This window comes from Boleophthalmus pectinirostris, unplaced genomic scaffold, assembly GCF_026225935.1.
Source record: "Boleophthalmus pectinirostris isolate CB_2022bp ecotype Guang Dong unplaced genomic scaffold, ASM2622593v1 HiC_scaffold_14, whole genome shotgun sequence".
Lineage (NCBI taxonomy): Eukaryota > Metazoa > Chordata > Actinopteri > Gobiiformes > Gobiidae > Boleophthalmus > Boleophthalmus pectinirostris.
The window spans coordinates 35,217,679-35,238,993 of NW_026571047.1; the positions used below are offsets into that span (position 1 = coordinate 35,217,679).

The 21,315-nt window shown below is 47.4% G+C and overlaps 2 protein-coding genes across 3 annotated transcripts in view; both read left to right on the plus strand.

Annotated features, from left to right (window-relative positions):
- The window catches only part of si:dkey-21c1.4 (uncharacterized), an 8,309-nt gene extending 7,817 nt beyond the window's left edge, over window positions 1-492 (plus strand). For both annotated transcript variants that reach the window (XM_055150014.1, XM_055150015.1), the window contains one exon: window positions 1-492. This exon is cut by the window's left edge. The gene's annotated coding sequence lies outside the window, so the exon portion shown is untranslated.
- Window positions 493-2,425: 1,933 nt separating this feature from the next.
- Window positions 2,426-21,315, plus strand: part of rgs9b (regulator of G protein signaling 9b) — a 43,096-nt gene continuing 24,206 nt past the window's right edge. Inside the window, exons 1-11 of the mRNA XM_055149950.1 lie at window positions 2,426-2,497; window positions 9,361-9,449; window positions 12,916-12,977; window positions 13,208-13,314; window positions 14,211-14,262; window positions 14,347-14,405; window positions 14,525-14,601; window positions 17,115-17,196; window positions 17,747-17,809; window positions 20,255-20,284; window positions 20,392-20,453. Of these exons, the coding sequence (XP_055005925.1) occupies window positions 2,426-2,497; window positions 9,361-9,449; window positions 12,916-12,977; window positions 13,208-13,314; window positions 14,211-14,262; window positions 14,347-14,405; window positions 14,525-14,601; window positions 17,115-17,196; window positions 17,747-17,809; window positions 20,255-20,284; window positions 20,392-20,453 (755 nt within the window). The remainder of the gene's footprint in view (window positions 2,498-9,360; window positions 9,450-12,915; window positions 12,978-13,207; window positions 13,315-14,210; window positions 14,263-14,346; window positions 14,406-14,524; window positions 14,602-17,114; window positions 17,197-17,746; window positions 17,810-20,254; window positions 20,285-20,391; window positions 20,454-21,315) is intronic.

Genomic DNA, 21,315 nt, shown 5'->3' on the forward strand with positions numbered 1-21,315 from the left:
TAAACACCTGAAGGTTCAGATGTTTGGAGGAGAAATCTGCACATTTAGACTTTACTCAAAAAAAGATGAGGACAGAGGAACATTCTGCTCAAACATCTACAAACCACAAAAACAACAACATGAAGTGAAACTGAAACTGACTTAAAGAAAAAACTCTGAGTGACTTTTGTGTTTCTATTTATTTAGTTTGTGTAAAATGAATGAATATTGATAAATAATAATGAATTATTTGAAGGTCTCAGATTGTTACGATCTTCTCTCCTGGACTTGTGTTTGATGTGTTTTGTTTCTTTAATGTTTTACTTATAATTTCCCTTTAATGATGTTTTATTTTTATTTTATTTATGTTACAACTTTTATTTAAGTTCATATTATTTGTGTGAAGGACTGAGTGTTCAGCTGCGGCTCAGATGAACTAAAATGTAAAAAATAAAATAAAAAGTTGAATATTTTTATGTTTTTATATAAATATATGAGATTTGATGCACCAAAGTTTTGTGAGTTTTCTGTTTTCTGTAATGACACAACAGCTCAGATTATTTCACTCAAACTCGTCTGACGTCGTTCTGTTTAAGATTTTATTCACTAAAAATCTTGCCTGATCTTTATTTAGTGAAATGGAGATTTAAAGTGGAGAGAATTTTCTTCTTTGGGCCTAAACTTTTCCTCTGATGATGTCAGCAGAGGGATTTTTATTTTTTATTTTTTTCCCCACAAACTGACACTGAACTGAAGTAAAACTGATAAATATTCACCAAACCAGGAGGAAACAGACAAATAGACAAACTTTCATTTTGTTCCATAAAAATCTCGCTCAGTTTTTCTAATAACACATTTTTAAAACTCACTGAACCCGAATTCTGTGACACTGTCTTATTTTATTACATTTACTTTTTTTTTTTTCCTGTTGTGCTTCATGAGCCGACGCTGTTGGTCCGTTCACTTTCAACTTCAATTTAATTTTTTTCTCAATTTTAAATGATAATCTCACAATAGACAAACATTTACACCAAAACATTCACCGACATCTGACTGAAATTATTCAGATTCACTTGGTAAAGTACAACAACAGACAAGACAATACATTAATAATAATAATAATAATAATAATAATAATAATAATAAATGCAAAAATATGAAAAAAGAAATATTAAAAATATAATAAAAAGAAATAAAAAATCTAATAAATAAAATTAATTATGGGTTCTGTGTCTTTTCCTTTTAAGTAGATAAAATTATTGTTTGGTTATTTTATTTTATATTTAATTAGTTTAAATGTTTGTTTTCTGACGGAGCCGCAGTTCCCGTTGTGGCCGCACGATGTCGCTCTGCGCGGTGTTTACCTCAACAGCTCCGCGTTTTTCTGTAAAATTTTTATTTTTACACCAGACTTTTATTTCATTTCGAACTCGATTTAGAAAAGAAACAAACTCGAGACTTTATGTTTCTAATTCCACATGAGAATAAAAAAAAAGTTGTATTTATTTATGACGATTATTTCTGTTTTCAAAGCGGAAACGTCACTAGAGCAAAGGATCATGGGACATTGAGTCTCTGAGTGATTTGGGGGTTTTGTCTCTTTATGTTTTTATTTTCCTGTCAAATGTTTTTCGATTTTTTTTTTCGAAGTTCATAAAATAAAAGTCTCTTCCTCTCTCTTCCTCTCCCTCCATCCTCTCTCTCTCTCTCTCTCTCTCTCTCTCCACTTTCTGTCATTTGTTCTTGTCTCTCCTTGTTTTCTCTTTTTCACTTTTTCTTTTTGTTCTTTCTTTTCTCTCTTTAACTTCTTCTGTCTGTTCTCCATCCCTCTCTTCCTCCTCTTTCTCTTATATCCTCTTTTCTCCTCCCTCCTTTCTCTTCCTCCATCGTCACCAGTCTCCTCTTCTCCTCCCCTCCTCCCCTGTCTCTCCCTCTCTCTCTCTCCTTCTCTCTTTCTCTCATCCATCTTTGCTCCTTCCTTTCTCCCTCTTTCCACTCCTCCACTCTCTCTCTCTCTCTCTCTCTCTCTGTACTCCCTCCCTTATTTCTCCCCCCCATCCGTCTTTCTCTCTCTCTTTCTTCTCTCCTCTTCCTTCATCCCTCTCTCCTCCCTCTTCTCTTCCTCCATCTCTCTCCTCCTCGTTCCTTTCTCTCTCCACGTCTCTCTCTCCTCTTTCTATTCCCTTTCCTCATCCGTCTTTCCCTCTCCTCCCTCTCTCCTAATCTCCTTCCCTCATCCCTCCCTCTCTCTCTCTCCTCCGCTCCGTTCAGCGTCTCTCCCTCCTCTCCTCCCTCCTCCTCCCTCCTCCCTCATCCCTCTCTCCTGTCGTCTGTTCCCGGGGCTGTTGGTGTTTCTCTTCGTCTGTTTCTCGGATCTGTGTCTTTTTCTTCTCCTTGTTTTTTCTTTTTTTTTTTTTTTCTTTTTTTTCTCGGATGTTCGGACGCGATGACGATCCACAAATCTGTGCTCCGGGACCACGGACAGCGGTACCGGCCGCGCATGGCCTGCCTCCCCAAGGTACCGAACCCCCCCAGAACCTCCCCGAACATCCCAGAACCTCCCAGAACCTCCCAGAACCTCCCGACTCCCCGACTCTCCCCGACTCTCCGAACCCCCCGACTCCCCGACTCTCCGAACCCCCCGACTCCCCGACTCTCTCCCCGACTCTCCCCGACTCCCGGAGCCGTCTGACTCTCACACCTGAGCCGCGACACCGGAGCCGAGACGCGACCCGGGGGAAGAAAAACGGGATTTTTAAGTTGAGGTTTTAAATTTCACGTTTTTATTGGTAGAAACTCAGACAGAAACCCGCGATTTACCGAGACACGCGTTTACGTCAGTGCGTGTGACGGGTCATTTATAAGATGATGATGATTATTATTAAGTTATTTATTTAAGCTGTTTATTGACGGGTTTTATTTATTTTATTTATTATTATTATTATTATTGTTGTTGTTGTTAATTTTATTATTATTTTTATTTAAGCAATTTATTTTGGTGTTTGTTTCCTATTATTTTTTATTATTTTTATTTAATTTTTTATTCAAGAGGTGTTTTTTCTATATATATATTTTTATTTCTTCTGTTATTTCTTTATTATTATATTATTTGATCTTATTATTTTTATTTAAGTTGTTTATTTTCTTTTTCTTTTACAGAGACAAACAAACGCGACATAAACGTGATTTTTTTTGTGTTTTTTTCCGTGTGTTTTTTTCTTGGACTCGTTGAACTTGTTGCTCCGACACTTAAAGAGACACAATCTTTATCGTTTTATTTGGATTATTTTCAGGTTGTGGGTTCATCACCTGCTCGTTTCCATGGAGACGTCGCTGCTCTGTCTGGGATGTTCCGCAGTGTGACTTTAAACAGTTCCACTTTACGTTTATTCAGTCACAGGAGAATTTAGAGTCAAAAACACCGAGAAAAACAAACCGACAGCGTGAGTGCGAGCGGAGTCGCCTCTCCACAGATCTGACCTGGAACTGCGTCTGGTTTGGTCTCCATGGAGATAGATAGGTTTAAGGCAACACTGTGGAACATTCCAGACAAAGAAATAACATCTCCACGGAGACGAGCGACAACAAGAAAAGTTACAGAAAAAAAAAAAAAAAAACGCACAATGAAAATGTAAATGACACTAAAGTTTGTCATAAAAGTGACACATGAAACTTGTGATCTGTGTCACGATACTAAGAAACAGACTCGATACTCCGATACTCGATACTCGATACGATACACGATACCGATTCTGATCCCACAATGAAAATAAAAACCCTCCTGTGATTTTCCACATTAAAACTTTCTTTTCTATTCCAATGTGTCCTTATATAAGTCCTGGTTTAGTCCTGGTTCAGTCCTGGTTCAGTCCTGGTTTGGTCCTGGTCCATGTGTCCTTACACATGTGTGTAGACCCTCTGTGGTCCAGGACTAAACCAGGTCTTTGACCAGGTCTAGACCAGGTCTGGACCAGGTCTGGACCAGGTCTGGACCAGGTCTAGACCAGGTCCATGTGTGCTCTAGTCTCTGTGTCTTGTCCTTGATCGTTTTAAACTCATTCAGGTTCTAAAGTTTCTGTTCTGTCGGACGTTTTTAGGATCCAGACGTGAGGAACACGAGACTTGAGTTTCAGGATGATTTTCGGTCGTACGAGTGAAACGATTTCCAAGTCTCACGATACGATATTTACTGTGATGTCGTGGGAAAGTTTGATATTCTACATAATAACAAGAGTGACATTATAAAATGTTTTGTGCATCATTTGAAGCATAAAAAAACTTTAAGTTTTGTGTCTGTAAAATGTAAACAAACGGGCACAAACATGAAACACTTGATTATTTTTTTATTTGAGTCGTCGTCAGAGGAAATAAAAAAAACAAAAACAAACTTAAATGTGATGATATTTTATATTTCGGTTCCAGTTTTTCCTCTTAAACTTTTTAAACTCGACGTCGTCACTGTGGAAAATGGATCAAATCTCTTTATTTTCTGTTGTGTGTTTGTTTTTTTCTTGAGCTGTTTCAGGCAGTTCTGGTGTAAAAGTTTCACGTGGAGTTTTTTGTCCCGACTTGATTTAGTGAAACTTTCTTCACAGTTTCTTCGTGTGGGTTTTTCTCCAGGTGAATCTGTCTGTTTGTCCCTCACCTTTTCTCTTTTCTCGTTTCGTGTCACAAACACAAAATGTTTCTTGAACTCAGACTTAAAGTCTCCAGTGCGTCGACAGCGGCGCTCAGGCCGCCGCCGCCGCCGCCGCCGCCGCCGCCGCAAAGGATCATGGTCCATGTAGTTTCCTGAGCACCACAGACTCAACATTCTGATTTTACCTAAAAACACAGTTTAATACGAGACGAGACCTCGACAGTATCGAGGGAATTTTACTACGACCATATCGTGATATCACCGATATCGATATCGATATCGATACACCTCGAGTGTGTCGTGGGGTCGAGGGTCACAGACGTTTCACTGTATCCAACTGTAGAGAAAATGTCCTCAGCATTTGACCCGACCTGTGTGTGTGTGTGTGTGTCTGTGTGTGTGTGTGTGTGTGTGTGTGTGTGTGTCTGTGTGTGTGTGTGTGTGTGTCTGTGTGTGTGTGTGTGTGTGTGTGTGTGTGTGTGTGTCTGTGTGTGTGTGTGTGTGTGTGTGTGTGTGTGTGTGTGTGTGTGTGTGTGTCTGTGTGTGTGTGTGTGTGTCTGTGTGTGTGTGTCTGTGTGTTGTGTGTGTGTGTGTGTGTGTGTGTGTGTGTGTGTGTGTGTGTGTGTGTGTCTGTGTGTGTGTGTGTGTGTGTGTGTGTGTGTGTGTGTGTGTGTGTGTGTGTGTCTGTGTCTGTGTGTGTGTGTGTGTGTGTGTGTCTGTGTGTGTGTGTGTGTGTGTGTCTGTGTGTGTGTGTGTGTGTGTGTGTGTGTGTGTGTGTGTGTGTGTGTGTGTCTGTGTGTGTGTGTGTGTGTGTGTGTGTGTGTGTGTGTGTCTGTGTGTGTGTGTGATGTGTGTGTGTGTGTGTGTCTGTGTGTGTGTGTGTGTCTGTGTGTGTGTGTGTGTGTGTGTGTGTGTGTGTGTGTGTGTGTGTGTGTCTGTGTGTGTGTCTGTGTGTGTGTGTGTGTGTGTGTGTGTGTGTCTGTGTGTGTGTGTGTGTGTGTGTGTGTCTGTGTGTGTGTATGTGTCTGTGTGTGTGTGTGTGTGTGTCTGTGTGTGTGTGTGTGTGTCTGTGTGTGTGTGTGTGTGTGTGTGTGTGTGTGTGTGTGTGTGTGTGTGTGTGTGTGTGTGTGTCTGTGTGTGTGTGTGTGTCTGTGTGTGTGTGTGTGTGTGTGTGTGGTGTGTGTGTGTGTGTGTGTGTGTGTGTGTGTGTGTGTGTGTGTGTGTGTGTCTGTGTGTGTGTGTGTGTGTGTGTGTGTGTCTGTGTGTGTGTGTGTGTGTGTGTGTGTGTCTGTGTGTGTGTGTGTGTGTGTGTGTGTGTGTGTGTGTGTGTGTGTGTGTGTGTGTGTGTCTGTGTGTGTGTGTGTGTGTGTGTGTGTGTGTGTGTGTGTGTGTGTGTGTGTGTGTGTGTCTGTGTGTGTCTGTGTGTGTGTGTGTGTGTGTGTGTGTGTGTGTGTGTGTGTGTGTCTGTGTGTGTGTGTGTGTCTGTGTGTGTGTGTGTGTGTGTGTGTGTGTGTGTGTGTGTGTGTGTGTGTGTGTGTGTGTGTGTGTGTGTGTGTGTGTGTGTGTGTCTGTGTGTGTGTGTGTCTGTGTGTGTCTGTGTGTGTGTGTGTGTGTGTGTGTGTGTGTGTGTGTGTCTGTGTGTGTGTGTGTGTCTGTGTGTGTGTGTGTGTGTGTGTGTGTGTGTGTGTGTCGTGTGTGTGTGTGTGTGTGTGTGTGTGTGTGTGTGTGTGTGTGTGTGTGTGTCTGTGTGTGTGTGTGTGTGTGTGTGTGTGTGTGTGTGTGTGTGTGTGTGTCTGTGTGTGTGTGTCTGTGTGTGTGTGTGTGTGTGTGTGTGTGTCTGTGTGTGTGTGTGTGTGTGTGGTGTGTGTGTGTGTGTGTGTCTGTGTGTGTGTGTGTGTGTGTGTGTGTGTGTGTGTGTGTGTGTGTGTGTGTGTGTGTGTGTGTGTGTGTGTGTTGTGTGTGTCTGTGTGTGTGTGTGTGTGTGTGTGTGTCTGTGTGTGTGTGTGTCTGTGTGTGTGTGTGTCTGTGTGTGTGTGTGTGTGTGTGTGTGTGTGTGTGTGTGTGTGTGTCTGTGTGTGTCTGTGTGTGTGTGTGTGTGTGTGTGTGTGTGTGTGTCTGTGTGTGTGTGTGTGTGTGTGTCTGTGTGTGTGTGTCGTGTGTGTGTGTGTGTGTGTGTGTGTGTGTGTGTGTGTGTGTGTGTGTGTGTGTGTGTGTGTGTGTTTAGATGAATAATGGAGCAGTGACCTTCTGTTTGATCGGCTTCAGTTTAATCCAGATCCTGATCAGCTCTGCTCCTGTCACTGCTCCTGTCACTGCTCCTGTCACTGCTCCTGTCACTGCTCCTGCTCCTGTCACTCTCCTGTCTCTGCTGTCTGCTCCTGTCAGTCTGCTCCTGTCACTGCTCCTGTCTCTGCTCCTGTCTCTGCTCCTGTCACTGTGTCAGTCTGCTCCTGTCACTGCTCTGTCTCTGCTCCTGTCTCACTGCTCCTGTCACTGCTCCTGTCAGTCTGCTCCTGTCACTGCTCCTGTCTCTGCTCCTGTCACTGCTCCTGTCAGTCTGCTCCTGTCACTGCTCCTGTCTGCTCCTGTCCTGCTCCTGTCACTGCTCCTGTCTCTGCTCCTGTCTCTGCTCCTGTCACTGCTCCTGTCCTGCTCCTGTCACTGCTGTCCTGCTCCTTCACTGCTCCTGTCTCTGCCTGTCACTGCTGTCTCTGCTCCTGTCACTGCTGTCTGCTCCTGTCACTGCTCCTGTCTCTGCTCCTGTCACTGCTCCTGTCACTGCTCCTGTCACTGCTCCTGTCACTGCTCCTGTCACTGCTCCTGTCGCTGCTCCTGCCGCTCTGCTCCTGTCACTGCTCCTGTCACTGCTCCTGTCACTGCTCCTGTCTCTGCTCCTGTCACTGCTCCTGTCACTGCTCCTGTCAGTCTGCTCCTGTCACTGTCCTGCTCTGCTCCTGTCTCTGCTCCTGTCACTGCTCCTGCTCCTGTCACTGTCCTGCTCCTGTCTCTGCTCCTGTCTCTGCTCCTGTCACTGCTCCTGTCACTGCTCCTGTCACTGCTCCTGTCACTGCTCCTGTCTCTGCTCCTGTCTCTGCTCCTGTCACTGCTCCTGTCACTGCTCCTGTCACTGCTCCTGTCTCTGCTCCTGTCACTGCTCCTGTCTCTGCTCCTGTCACTGCTCCTGTCTCTGCTCCTGTCACTGCTCCTGTCTCTGCTCCTGTCACTGCTCCTGTCTCTGCTCCTGTCTCTGCTCCTGTCTCTGCTCCTGTCTCTGCTCCTGTCACTGCTCCTGTCCTGCTCCTGTCACTGCTCCTGTCTCTGCTCCTGTCACTGCTCCTGTCACTGCTCCTGTCACTGCTCCTGTCTCTGCTCCTGTCACTGTCTGCTCTGCTGTCACTGTCCTGTCCTGTCACTGCTCCTGTCACTGCTCCTGTCACTGCTCCTGTCTCTGCTGCTCCTGTCACTGCTCCTGTCAGTCTGTCACTGCTCCTGTCTCTGCTCCTGTCTCTGTCTGTCTGCTCCTGTCTCTGCTCCTGTCACTGCTCCTGTCTCTGCTCCTGTCTCTGCTCCTGTCAGTCTGCTCCTGTCTCTGCTCCTGTCACAGACAATAATAAAAGTCAATATTTTTTCACACAAACGAGAGAAACTAAAAATAAAAAGACAAATGTGACAAAACAAGTTTGGATAGAAAAGATCAAACACCAGATCTGAGCTTTGACCTTCTGATATTTCACAGGAAAGTCCAGTGTGATGCACCTGTCGTTTATTTAAGTTAGAATTTAGTCTTTGCTCCCCGTGCTAAGTCCCTGCCCCTTCAGAGCCGATGTATAGGGCCCAGGAGAGATCTCTAGATGACTCAGACACGCATGGATGAATCTAGAAGCTCCTCAGACTCAAGTGTTTGAGGAGGAACGTTTTTAGAACATGAGAGAAAAAGACAGAAAATGTGCAGTTTTCAGATTCTTTTGGTTTGTTTTACAGATTAAAAACTTTATTTGAGTTTTCATCTTTAGAAGTTCACGGGGGGGGGGGGGGGGGGGGGGTCATTTGGTTGTCACAGTAACCACAAATCAAAGATAATGTCTGATGTTAAAGCCACACTATGTAACTTTCACAGGTCTGGACTCACTGGTCGGTCCGGTCTCGGTCTGGTCTCGGTCGGTCGGTCTCGGTCGGTCGGTCGGTCGGTCTCGGTCTCGGTCGGTCGTCGGTGGTCTCGGTCTCGGGTCGGTCCGGTCTCGGTCCGGTCTCTCGGTCGGTCTCGGCGGTCGGTTCACGGTCTCCGGTCCGGTCGGGTCCGGTCTCCGGTCTCGGGGTCGGTCCGGTTCGGTCCGGTCTCGGTCCGGTCTCGGTCCGGTCTCGGTCCGGTCTCCGGTCCGGTCTCACGGGGGTCTCGGTCCGGTCTGTCCGGTCGGTCCGGTCTCGGTCCGGTCTCGGTCTCGGTCCGGTCGGTCGGTCTCGGTCCGGTCTCGGTCTCGGTCCGGTCTCGGTCGGTCGGTCCGGTCTCGGTCGGTCGGTCTCGGTCGGTCGGTCCGGTCGGTCGGTCGGTCCGGTCTCGGTCGGTCTCGGTCCGGTCTCGGTCCGGTCTCGGTCGGTCTCGGTCTCCGGTCTCGGTCCGGTCTCGGTCCGGTCTCGGTCCGGTCTCACGGGTCGGTCCGGTCTCGGTCTCGGTTCCGGTCAGGTCCGGTCTCGGTCCGGTCTCGGTCCGGTCTCACTGGTCGGTCTGTGTCTGTGTGTTTCAGGCCGAGAGCCTCGTCCTCCAGATGCAGGACCCGAAATCCGGACTCAAGTCTCAACCCCAAAGACTCGTCACTCAACCACCACTCCCCCACGAACCCTGACTGAACCAGGACTACTAAACCAGGACTAAACCAGAACTAAACCATGAACCAGGACTGAACCAGGACTAACCAGAACTAAACCAGGACTGAACCAGGACTAACCAGACTAAACCAGGACTGAACCAGGACTGAACCAGGACTGAACCAGGACTACCCAGAACTAAACCAGGACTGAACCACTGAACAGGACTGAACTAAACCAGGAACTGACCAGGACTGAACCAGGACTGAAACCAGGACTGAACCAGGACTGAACCAGGACTGAACCAGGGAACTAAACCAGGACTGAACCAGGAACCAGGACTGAACCAGGACTGAACCAGGACTGAACCAGGACTGAACCAGGACCAGGACTGAACCAGGACTGAACTGAACCAGGACTGAACCAGGACTGAACTAAACCAGGACTGAAACCAGGACTAAACCAGGACTGAACCAGGACTGAAACCAGGACTGAACCAGGACTGAACCAGGACTGAACCAGAACTAAACCAGGACTAAACTAAACCAGGACTAAACGGGAACTAAACCAGGTCTAGACTCGAGGTTCTTGTGGTTTGTGTCTGAATCGTTTTTTGGAGATTCCCTCGACTTGGGGCTCAGACTGACAGGACGCCGGTCGCCACGGAAACGGGAGGACGGACGGTGATGGTGATGGGGGGGGGTCGTCATGGTAACGGTGCGGAGTCGGGGATGGAGAGAGAGAGAGAGAGAGAGAGAGAGAGAGAGGGAGGGAGGAAGAGGAGGAGGATGAAGAGGGAACCCGGAGTCGTACGTCACCGACTGTGGAGGAGGAAGTAAAAATATCTCCAGACCAAAACGAGAAACGTGGACTTCAGCTCAGAGCAGCGATTCTTCTGAAACACTTTCTCATCTCGCTCGTTTCCTCGGCAGAAACGGCAGAAACGTCTAAAAAATGTGAAAGGAGTAAAACAAACACGTGGATCTGTTTTGGACGAATAAAACATTTCCAAATCAGTAAAAGAAAAATGTTGATCTCAAAAAGTCACATCCTCCGTTTTTAAAATGCACAAAAAACACCGACAAAAATAGAAAATTAAACTAAAATGAATAAACATGAAATCAAAAGAGTCAAATCTATCACTTTTCTTGGAGTGATGATAAATGACAAAATTAACTGTAAATCTCAAACATGTACAGAAGAAAGTGTCTAAAATAATTGGAATTTTATATAAATTACATCAGTGTTTCCCAAACTTTTTTTTCTGTAGATTCATATTTTAAAAATCACAAACCTTCATGACCGAAGTCCACAGACGTTATCTGTAAATGATTAGTTAGTAGTAGTTACTAGTTGTAGTAGGATATTATCATTTTATTTATTTTTTAATGTTCGTCCTGCTGGTTTTGAGCATCGAGTCCCACATATGTTCATGTTCATGTCCCTGTTTCTGTTTTGCTTTTGGAAATGTTGCTGTTGTTGTATCCACAGTGTCGGGAGTAACAGATTACATGTACCTGAGTAATCAGAGTACAAATTATGAGTAATTGTTACTGTTTCAGTGAGTGGTAATTGGATTACAGTTACTTTGTTGAAATAAATGGATTAAACAGACGGATTTAACTGTTTTCACATTTTGGGCTAAATCCCTTTTTTTTTTTCTTTTTTTTTTCTCGGTGATTCTACTCATTGCTGGACACTAAACCAGGACTAAACCAGGACTAAACCAAGGACTAAACCAGGACTAAACCAGGACTGAACCAGGACTGAACCAGGACTAAACCACTAAAACTAAACCAGGACTAAAACCAGGACTAAACCAGGTCTAAACCAGGTCTAAACCAGGACTAAACCAGGACTAAACCAGGTCTAAAACCAGGACTCTAAACCAGGACTAAAACTAAAACAGGACTAAAACAAGACTAAATCCTGCTGTGTGGACGTGTTTCTTCGTTTTCTATCAATAATATTTTTTATTTGGTTCAGGAAAGTCTGGACTTTTTATTTTCTTTTATCAGATAAAACTTCTTATGTTACAATATCCTGGTCTTTGTTTCTCTACAGCAAATCAAGTAATCCAAAGTAATCAGATTACATTACTCACTTTAAGTCATTTAATGGATTCTGTTACAAGTTACATTTTGGTGTGTGTAATCTGTAATCTGTAGGGGATTACATTTTAAAAGTAAACTTCCCAACACTGTGAACCCGGCTCAAACAAATAAATTAATGAAAATGAAAAATGACAGAATATTTGATGTGAAGTGTTTTTCGTTTAGTCGGTGACGGCGTTTTTTGGGGTTTAAAAACACAAAAATCTGAAACCACCTCCAGGGTGGAAAAGTTGAACAGGCTCCAGCGTAGAGCTTCTGTCGACACCAAGACACAAAACTCTGGTCAGATGAGCTCAGGTCGTGTACGAGTTTACGTCACAAACAAACGTGGATCATTTCTAATATCTCGAATAAACAGAGACTCTGTTAGTGACAGAGAAGATCTACAATCACCTCTGTCCCACTCTGGACGCACCAGGTCGTCTCAGTCGAGTCAGACCAGTGGACGGTGGGACGACTTTGTGGAAGGAGGAGCTGATGAAAATGTGTGGAGTGAAAACTTCTGTGTGTCCAAAGACGCAGTTGTTGATTTAAGAACAAACACACACAATCCAGTTCACACACACTTCAGATTTACTCCTGAAAACACTCGACTAAACCTCGTCCTTCTCGTCCTGAAAACAAATCATCTGTTCATGTTCTTGTCCGGTTCCACAGCAGCTTTAAAATCTCCAGCTGCTCGATGCTGCTTCTGTAAACTCTGGAGATCACAAACAAGTTACATTTAAGTGGAAATGTGAATAAAAAAAAACTGATTTCACAAAAAAATCCAATTTGAGCTTTAAACCTGCAGACTGAACACAGTGTTTGATTTGATTGTTCTACAAACTAAATGTTTTATTTTACAGACGAGTACAGACGTCTTCTGAGTCTGTGTGTTCATTTGTTTTTCAAAATAAAACCAAAAAAAACCAAGAAAAAAAAAACAAATGTTTGTCTCCAAAACCAAAATGAAAACAACGCAAAACAATTTGTTTTTGTAAAGACCATTTTTCTGAGACCAGGACCAGATCAGAACTGAGTCCAGGACTGAGACTGGGACCAAACCAGGACTGAGACCAAGACCAGGACCAGGACTGAGACTGGTTTAATCCTGTTTTAGTCCTGGTTCAGTCATTATCCATTTTATTAATTTAAACACAAAATCAAAAAACTGAATCATTATCTGTTTTTTCATTTTGGTTTTGGAGACAAATAATGAAGAAAATAGTTGTTAATTTTCTTATTTTTGGTTTTATTTTGAAAGACAACAAACAAACAAGCAAACGACACACAGACGACTCCTGCCGCAGCACCAGGAGGTTCCCGGTTTGATTCCCGCTCCCGTCTCTGTCTCTTCTCTGTGGGTTTGATGGACGTTTCTCTGGTTTGTTTGTGTTGTTGTGTTTCAGGAGAAGACATCGTGAGCTGGTTATCTGAGCGCTTCAACATCGACGCGACAGGTACGCCCCTGCACCTGTCCACTGTGCATACACCTGTCTCTGCACCTGCACCTGTCTCTGCACCTGTCCTTTGTGACTCTCTCCTGTCGTTGTTCAGTCGTTTCGTTCTCATCATTTTGTGTTAAAGTTTAACAAATCCTCAGACAGAGCAGTGCCTCCTGTTAGCGTCACACGTCCAGGGACATTGACGACATCAGGTGTAAAATCCCGTACTGTCTTTATTCCCTCAGAGGCGCGCAGTGTGGGCTCCATGCTGGTCGCCCTGGGTTACCTGTACCCGCTTCAGGACCACAAGAAACTGTCAATCAAACCGGACGCTTCACTCTACCGCTTCCAGGTACAACACCTCACCTGTCACCTCACCTGTCACCTCACCTGTCACCTCACCCGTCACCTCACCTGTCACCTCACCTGTCACCGTCACCTCACCCGTCACCTCACCTGTCACCCTCACACCTCACCTCACCCGTCACCTCACCTGTCACCTCACCCGTCACCTCACCTGTCACCTCACCCGTCACCTCACCCGTCACCTCACCCGTCACCTCACCCGTCACCTCACCTGTCACCTGTCACCTCACCTGTCACCTCACCTGTCACCTCACCCGTCACCTCACCTGTCACCTCACCCTGTCACCTCACCCGTCACCTCACCTGTCACCTCACCTGTCACCTCACCTGTCACCTCACCTGTCACCTGTCACCTGTCACCTGTCTCACCTGTCATCCGTCACCTCACCTGTCACCTCACCTGTGACACACACCTCACCTGTGACCTCACCTGTCACCACTCACACCTCACCTGTGCCTCACCTGTGTGACACACCTCACCTGTCACCTCACCTGTCACCTCACCTGTGACCACACCTCACCTGTCACCTCACCTGTCACCTCACCTGTGACCTCACCTGTCACCTCACCTGTGACCACACCTCACCTGTGCCTCACCTGTGACCACCCCTCACCTGTGACCTCACCTGTGACCACACCTCACCTGTGACCTCACCTGTGACCACACCTCACCTGTGACCTCACCTGTGACCTCACCTGTGACCACACCTCACCTGTGACCTCACCTGTGACCACACCTCACCTGTGACCTCACCTGTCACCTCACCTGTGACCACACCTCACCTGTGACCTCACCTGTGACCACACCTCACCTGTGACCTCACCTGTGACCACACCTGTGACCACACCTCACCTGTGCCTCACCTGTGTGTCCGTGTGCAGACGCCGTACTTCTGGCCGGCGCAGCAGTGGCCTGTGGAGGACACAGATTATGGTCGGTACAAAATAAAATCTCTGGACATTGGTTTAAACATGACTAAAGCTGCACTGCGGAACCTTTCTGTCACTTCTTTTGCAGCAATCTATCTCGCAAAAAGAAATATTCGCAAAAAAGGTCTCCTGGAGCTGCACGAGCAGGTGACACACGACACACGACACACGACACACGACACACGACAGTTCAGGATCATCAAAAAACTGAAATAAATGAAATAAAAGTTGATAAATGTGTTTTGTGTTTTGTGTTTTGTTTTCAGGAGCAGTACAACCGACTGCACAAGTGGATGAACCACAAATGGGATTTTATCGTGATGCAGGCGAAAGAACAGTACAGGTCTGAACCAGGACTAAACCAGGACTAAACCAGGACTGAACCAGGACTAAACCAGGACTGAACCAGGACTAAACCAGGACTAAACCAGGACTAAACCAGGACTGAACCAGGACTAAACCAGGACTAAACCAGGACTAAACCAGGACTAAACCAGGTCTGAACCAGGATAAAATGCTGTGTGTCTTGTGTCATGTGTCGTGTGTGTTGTGTGTTGTGTGTCGTGTGTCGTGTGTGTCGTGTGTGTTGTGTGTTGTGTGTTGTGTGTTGTGTGTCGTGTGTGTTGTGTGTCATGTGTGTTGTGTGTTGTGTGTCGTGTGTGTTGTGTGTTGTGTGTCGTGTGTCATGTGTGTTGTGTGTTGTGTGTCGTGTGTCGTGTGTGTCGTGTGTGTTGTGTGTCGTGTGTCGTGTGTGTGTGTGTGTGTGTGTGTGTGTGTGTGTGTGTCATGTGTGTTGTGTGTCATGTGTGTTGTGTGTGTCGTGTGTGTGTGTGTGTGTGTGTCGTGTGTGTTGTGTGTTGTGTGTCGTGTGTCGTGTGTGTTGTGTGTGTCATGTGTGTTGTGTGTTTGTGTGTCGTGTGTGTCGTGTGTGTGTGTGTGTGTGTCGTGTGTTGTGTGTGTTGTGTGTCGTGTGTGTTGTGTGTCGTGTGTCGTGTGTGTTGTGTGTCATGTGTGTGTGTGTTGTGTGTGTCGTGTGTGTGTGTCGTGTGTGGTGTGTGTTGTGTGTTGTGTGTCATGTGTGTGTGTGTGTTGTGTGTGTCGTGTGTGTGTGTGTCGTGTGTGGTGTGTGTTGTGTGTGTGTGTGTGTGTGTGTGTCATGTGTGTTGTGTGTTTTGTGTGTCGTGTGTGTTGTGTGTTGTGTGTCGTGTGTCATGTGTCGTGTGTGTGTGTGTGTGTGTGTGTGTCGTGTGTCGTGTGTGTTGTGTGTGTGTGTGTCATGTGTGTGTGTGTGTGTGTGTGTGTGTGTGTGTGTGTCGTGTGTGTGTGTGTGTGTGTTGTGTGTTGTGTGTCGTGTGTGTGTGTGTGTGTGTGTGTGTGTGTGTGTGTGTGTGTGTGTGTCGTGTGTGTGTGTGTGTGTGTCATGTGTGTTGTGTGTGTGTGTGTGTGTCGTGTGTGTGTGTGTGTCGTGTGTGTGTGTGTGTGTGTGTGTGTTGTGTGTGTGTGTGTGTGTTGTGTGTCATGTGTGTTGTGTGTGTGTGTCATGTGTGTGTGTGTTGTGTGTGTGTGTTGTGTGTCGTGTGTGTGTGTGTGTGTGTGTGTGTCATGTGTGTTGTGTGTGTGTGTGTGTGTGTGTGTGTCGTGTGTGTGTGTGTGTGTGTGTGTGTGTGTGTGTGTGTGTGTGTGTGTGTGTGTTGTGTGTTGTGTGTGTGTGTCGTGTGTGTGTGTGTGTGTGTGTGTGTGTGTGTTGTGTGTGTGTGTGTGTGTGTGTGTGTGTGTGTGTGTTGTGTGTTGTGTGTGTTGTGTGTGTGTGTGTGTGTGTGTGTGTGTGTGTGTGTGTGTGTGTGTGTGTGTGTGTGTTGTGTGTGTTGTGTGTCGTGTGTTGTGTTGTGTGTGTGTTGTGTGTCGTGTGTGTGTGTGTGTGTGTTGTGTGTGTTGTGTGTTGTGTGTTGTGTCGTCGTCCCCTCGGCTCAGATGAAGCTCCCGTTGCCGTGGTTACAGGCTCCATATCTGTAAATCTGCCCGCGAGTCTCATAGCAACACAAGAGCCAATCACGATGGAGGAGGTTAAATGTCCCGCCCCCCTCACCGGAAACTCACTGTTGTGGACCAAAAAACCTAAAAAACAGACTTAAAGCGAGAGGAGAAATGAAAAAAAAAAAAAAAAAACCAAAAGAAACTAAGAGAAAACTGACTGAAAAAAAAAACAAACGTCAGGTTCACGAAACGATCTGTCCGAGTCTGACAGGAGAACTGAGCTTTTATAACACTTACCTAGCAACCAAACACACCAGCTGTCAATCAAACCTGTTGCCAATGCGAGTGGGAGGGGCCTCGGGGAGGGGAGGCGTCTGATTGGTCCGTTATTTCTGTTCAGATCTGGATTTAAGAACAGAACGACCAGAGGCAAGCTCAGGTCACAGCTCAGGTCACAGCTCAGGTCACAGCTCAGGTCACAGGTCAGGTCACAGGTCACAGCTCAGGTCACAGCTCAGGTCACAGGTCACAGCTCAGGTCACAGCTCAGGTCACACAGGTCACAGGTCACAGCTCAGGTCACAGGTCACAGCTCAGGTCACAGCTCAGGTCACAGCTCAGGTCACAGCTCAGGTCACAGCTCAGGTCACAGCTCAGGTCACAGGTCACAGCTCAGGTCATCAGTGTGATCCAGGTGTTTTTATTTTGTCAATAAATAAATTCCGATTCCCCAGCAGCCAGAGGCCCGGCTCAGCTCGCCTCTCCACAGACCTGACCCGTGACTGGACCTGACCCGTGACTGGACCTGACCCGTGACTGGACCTGACCCGTGACCTGAGGCGTCGCTCGTCTGAAGTTCAAATGAAACTTTTTGTTTTTTCAGAGCAGCAAAGGAGCGAAAAAAACCCGACCGAGTCGTGTTCGAGTGTCAAGAGAGAGCGTACTGGACCGTCCACAGACCCCCGGTGAGTCCAGGACCAGACCGGGACCAGGACCAGACTGGGACCAGGACCAGACCAGGACCAGACTGAGACCAGACGGGGACCAGGACCAGACCGGGACCAAGACCAGGACCAGACCGGGACCAGGACCAGGACCAGACTGGGACCAGGACCAGACCGGGACCAGGACCAGACCGGGACCAGACCGGGACCAAGACCAGGACCAGGACCAAACCAGGACTAGGACTGAACCAGGTCTAAACAAGGCCTAAACAAGGCCTAAAACCAGGTCTGAACCAGGTCTGAACCAGGTCTGAACCAGGTCTGACCCAGGTCTGTATGTGTGGTCTCTGCTCCTCGTCGCCTCCTGCTGGTCTCATTAGCGTCGTTAGTCGACCTCCTGTGGCCGTTAAAGGTTGAACTTTATTAATATTTTATTGACACAAACGTGACGACACAAATCTGCACATCTAAACCAGGACTAAACCAGAACTAAACCAGGTCTAAACCAGGACTAAACCAGGTCTAAACCAGAACTAAACCAGGACTAAAAGTGCAGAGTGTGTTTGTGCAGCCGGGGACGGTGAGTGCGATGGACTACGGCCTGGACCGAAGAGCCGACCCCAACACAGAACAGGTACCAGGTGAGAACAGAAACTCTCCTCTAATGTGGTTTACACCGAGACTACATGTCCCACAATCCTCTGCTCTAATGTGGTTTACACTGAGACTACATGTCCCATAATCCTCTGCTCTAATGTGGTTTACACTGAGACTACATGTCCCACAATCCTCTGCTCTAATGTGGTTTACACTGAGACTACATGTCCCATAATCCTCTGCTCTAATGTAGTTTACACTGAGACTACATGTCCCACAATCCTCTGCTCTAATGTGGTTTACACCGAGACTACATGTCCCATAATCCTCTGCTCTAATGTGGTTTACACTGAGACTACATGTCCCACAATCCTCTGCTCTAATGTGGTTTACACTGAGACTACATGTCCCACAATCCTCTGCTCTAATGTGGTTTACACTGAGACTACATGTCCCACAATCCTCTGCTCTAATGTGGTTTACACTGAGACTACATGTCCCATAATCCTCTGCTCTAATGTGGTTTACACTGAGACTACATGTCCCATAATCCTCTGCTCTAATGTGGTTTACACCGAGACTACATGTCCCACAATCCTCTGTTCTGTTCTGTTCTGCTGTAGTTTCCTGGAGTTGTGTTTTTTTGTTTCACACACAAACCTGCACATTTAGTTCTGAGTTTGTCTTGAACATTAAATCTCCCTCAGACTTTTGTTCGCGTCTCGGGTGGAAACTGCAGACGTGTAAATCCTCACTGACCCAATATTCAGTTTTAATCAGATTATAATTGGTAATCTGATTAGGCCTTCACCTGCCCGTCCCTGCCCGTCCCTGCCCGTCCCTGCATGTCCCTGCCCGTCCCTGCATGTCCCTGCCCGTCCCTGCCCGTCCCTGCCCGTCCCTGCATGTCCCTGCCCGTCCCTGCCCGTCCCTGCCCGTCCTGCCGTCCCTGCGTCCCTGCCGTCCCTGCCGTCCTCCCTGCCCGTCCAGTCCTGCCCGTCCCTGCCCGTCCCTGCCCGTCCCTGCCCGTCCCTGCATGTCCTGCCCGTCCCTGCATGTCCCTGCCCGTCCCTGTCCCTGTCCCTGCCCGTCCCTGCCCGTCCCTGCCCGTCCCTGCCCGTCCCTGCCCGTCCCTGCATGTCCCTGCCCGTCCCTGCCCGTCCCTGCATCCCTGCCCGTCCCTGCCCGTCCCTGCCCGTCCCTGCCCGTCCCTGCCCGTCCCTGCCCGTCCCTGCCCGTCCCTGCATGTCCCTGCCCGTCCCTGCATGTCCCTGCCCGTCCCTGCCCGTCCCTGCCGTCCCTGCCCGTCCCTGCCCGTCCCTGCATGTCCCTGCCGTCCCTGCCCGTCCCTGCCCGTCCCTGCCGGTCCCTGCCCGTCCCTGCCCGTCCCTGCCCGTCCCTGCCCGTCCCTGCCGGTCCCTGTCATATCGGTGCTGTTGTTGTTTTCCAGTTTCAGATTAAACTCATGTTTGTTTGTTTGTTTGTGTTTTTGTCTCTGCAGATTTGACCTTCTGAGATCCACAAACTGTAAAACACTTTCACTTTCAAACTCATATTTTCCTTTTTCTTTGTCTTAAAAACCTGAAAAACAAAACAAGTTCATTTGAAACAGTTTGCAGAGTGTTTCCTCTCCCACCCTGTGATGTCATCAAGTGGGAGATTCCAAGTGAACAGCTCAGACTGAAAAAAACAGGACTAAACCAGGACTAAACCAGGACTAAACCAGGACTAAACCAGGTCTAAACCAGGACTAAACCAGGACTAAACCAGGTCTAAACCAGGTCTAAACAAGGACTAAACCAGGACTAAACCAGGACTAAACCAGGTCTAAACCAGGACTAAACCAGGACTAAACCAGGAATAAACCAGGTCTAAACCAGGACTAAACCAGGACTAAACCAGGAATAAACCAGGTCTAAAACCAGGACTAAACCAGGACTAAACCAGGACTAAACCAGGAATAAACCAGGTCTAAACCAGGACTAAACCAGGACTAAACCAGGACTAAACCAGGTCTAAACCAGGTCTAAAACCAGGACTAAACCAGGACTAAACCAGGAATAAACCAGGTCTAAACCAGGACTAAACCAGGACTAAACCAGGACTAAAACCAGGTCTAAACCAGGTCTAAACAAGGACTAAACCAGGACTAAACCAGGACTAAACCAGGTCTAAACCAGGACTAAACCAGGTCTAAACCAGGACTAAACCAGAACTAAACCAGGACTAAATTAGGTCTAAACCAGGACTAAACCAGGATGGAACCAGGACTAAAAAAGGACTAAACCAAATCCAGATGTGTGAAGGTGTGTGGAGTTTAAAAACACAGTGGAGCACTTCCTGTATCACCACATGATGACATCACAAGGTGGAACAGAGTGTTTCTTGTCTGAGAGAAGAACTCGTGCTGAACATGAGACACAGTTTAGTTTAATTGTTATAATATTTTTTTTTGACATAAATGTTTGTTGGTCTGGTTCAGGCGCCGAGTCCAGACGTCTACGAGAGAACAGTGAGTCTCCATTCTTCTTCACACTTTTACACTTTTATGACCCGGTGTCTCATGTGTTTGTGTTTGTGTTTGTGTTTGTTTGTGTTTTGTGTTTCGTTTGTGTTCAGATGATCTTCACGCAGCAGTCCATCATGAGGCCCCGAGTCAAGTCGTCCGTGTCTCTGGGAGCGTGAGTACAAAACATCAACACGATAAAAACACAGTTGAACTTTTCTCTTCTGTTCCCGTGTCGGAGTCAGAGTCTTGAAAAAGTCCCTCGATACATTTGTGTCTCTTGTGTCGTGGATCTGGTCCTTCGGGTCATGACCAGAGGTGAGGGGAGGAACAGAGACTCAGGTCCTCTTCACCACAACGACCCATACAGCGACCGCATCACTGCCCACGCCGCACCTGTCCACCTGTCAGTCTGCCACACCGTCCACCTGTCAGTCCACCTGCACAGCACCTGTCCACCTGTCACTGCCCACTGTCCCACTGCCCACCTGCACCTGTCCACCTGTCAGTCTGCCACACCTGTCCACTGTCACTGCCCAGCTGCACTGTCCACCTGTCCACCTCTGCCTGCACCTGTCACCTGCCAGTCTGCCACCTGCACCTGTCACCTGTCACCTGTCAGTCTGCCCACGCTGCACCTGTCCACTGCCCACCTGCACCTGTCCACCTGTCAGTCTGCCCACACTGCACCTGTCCACCTGTCAGTCTCACGCACTCCATCCTCCCCTCACTCGAGAACAAGACCCCGACACTTGAACTCCTCCACTTGAGGCAGAGACTCTCCGCCCGGAGACGCCAAGACGCCTTTTTCCAGTCGAGAACCTCGACCTCAGATTTGGAGGAGCTGATCTTCACCCCAGACGCTTCACACTCGGGTCAAACTGCCCCAGAGCTGCAGGTCCTGGTCTGATGGAGCCAACAGGACGACATCATCTGTGAACAGCAGAGATGATCCTGTGGTCCTCAGACCCTCCGACCCCTGACTGCCCCAGAAACTCTGTCCATAAAAACAATGAACAGAACCGGTGACAGGGGCG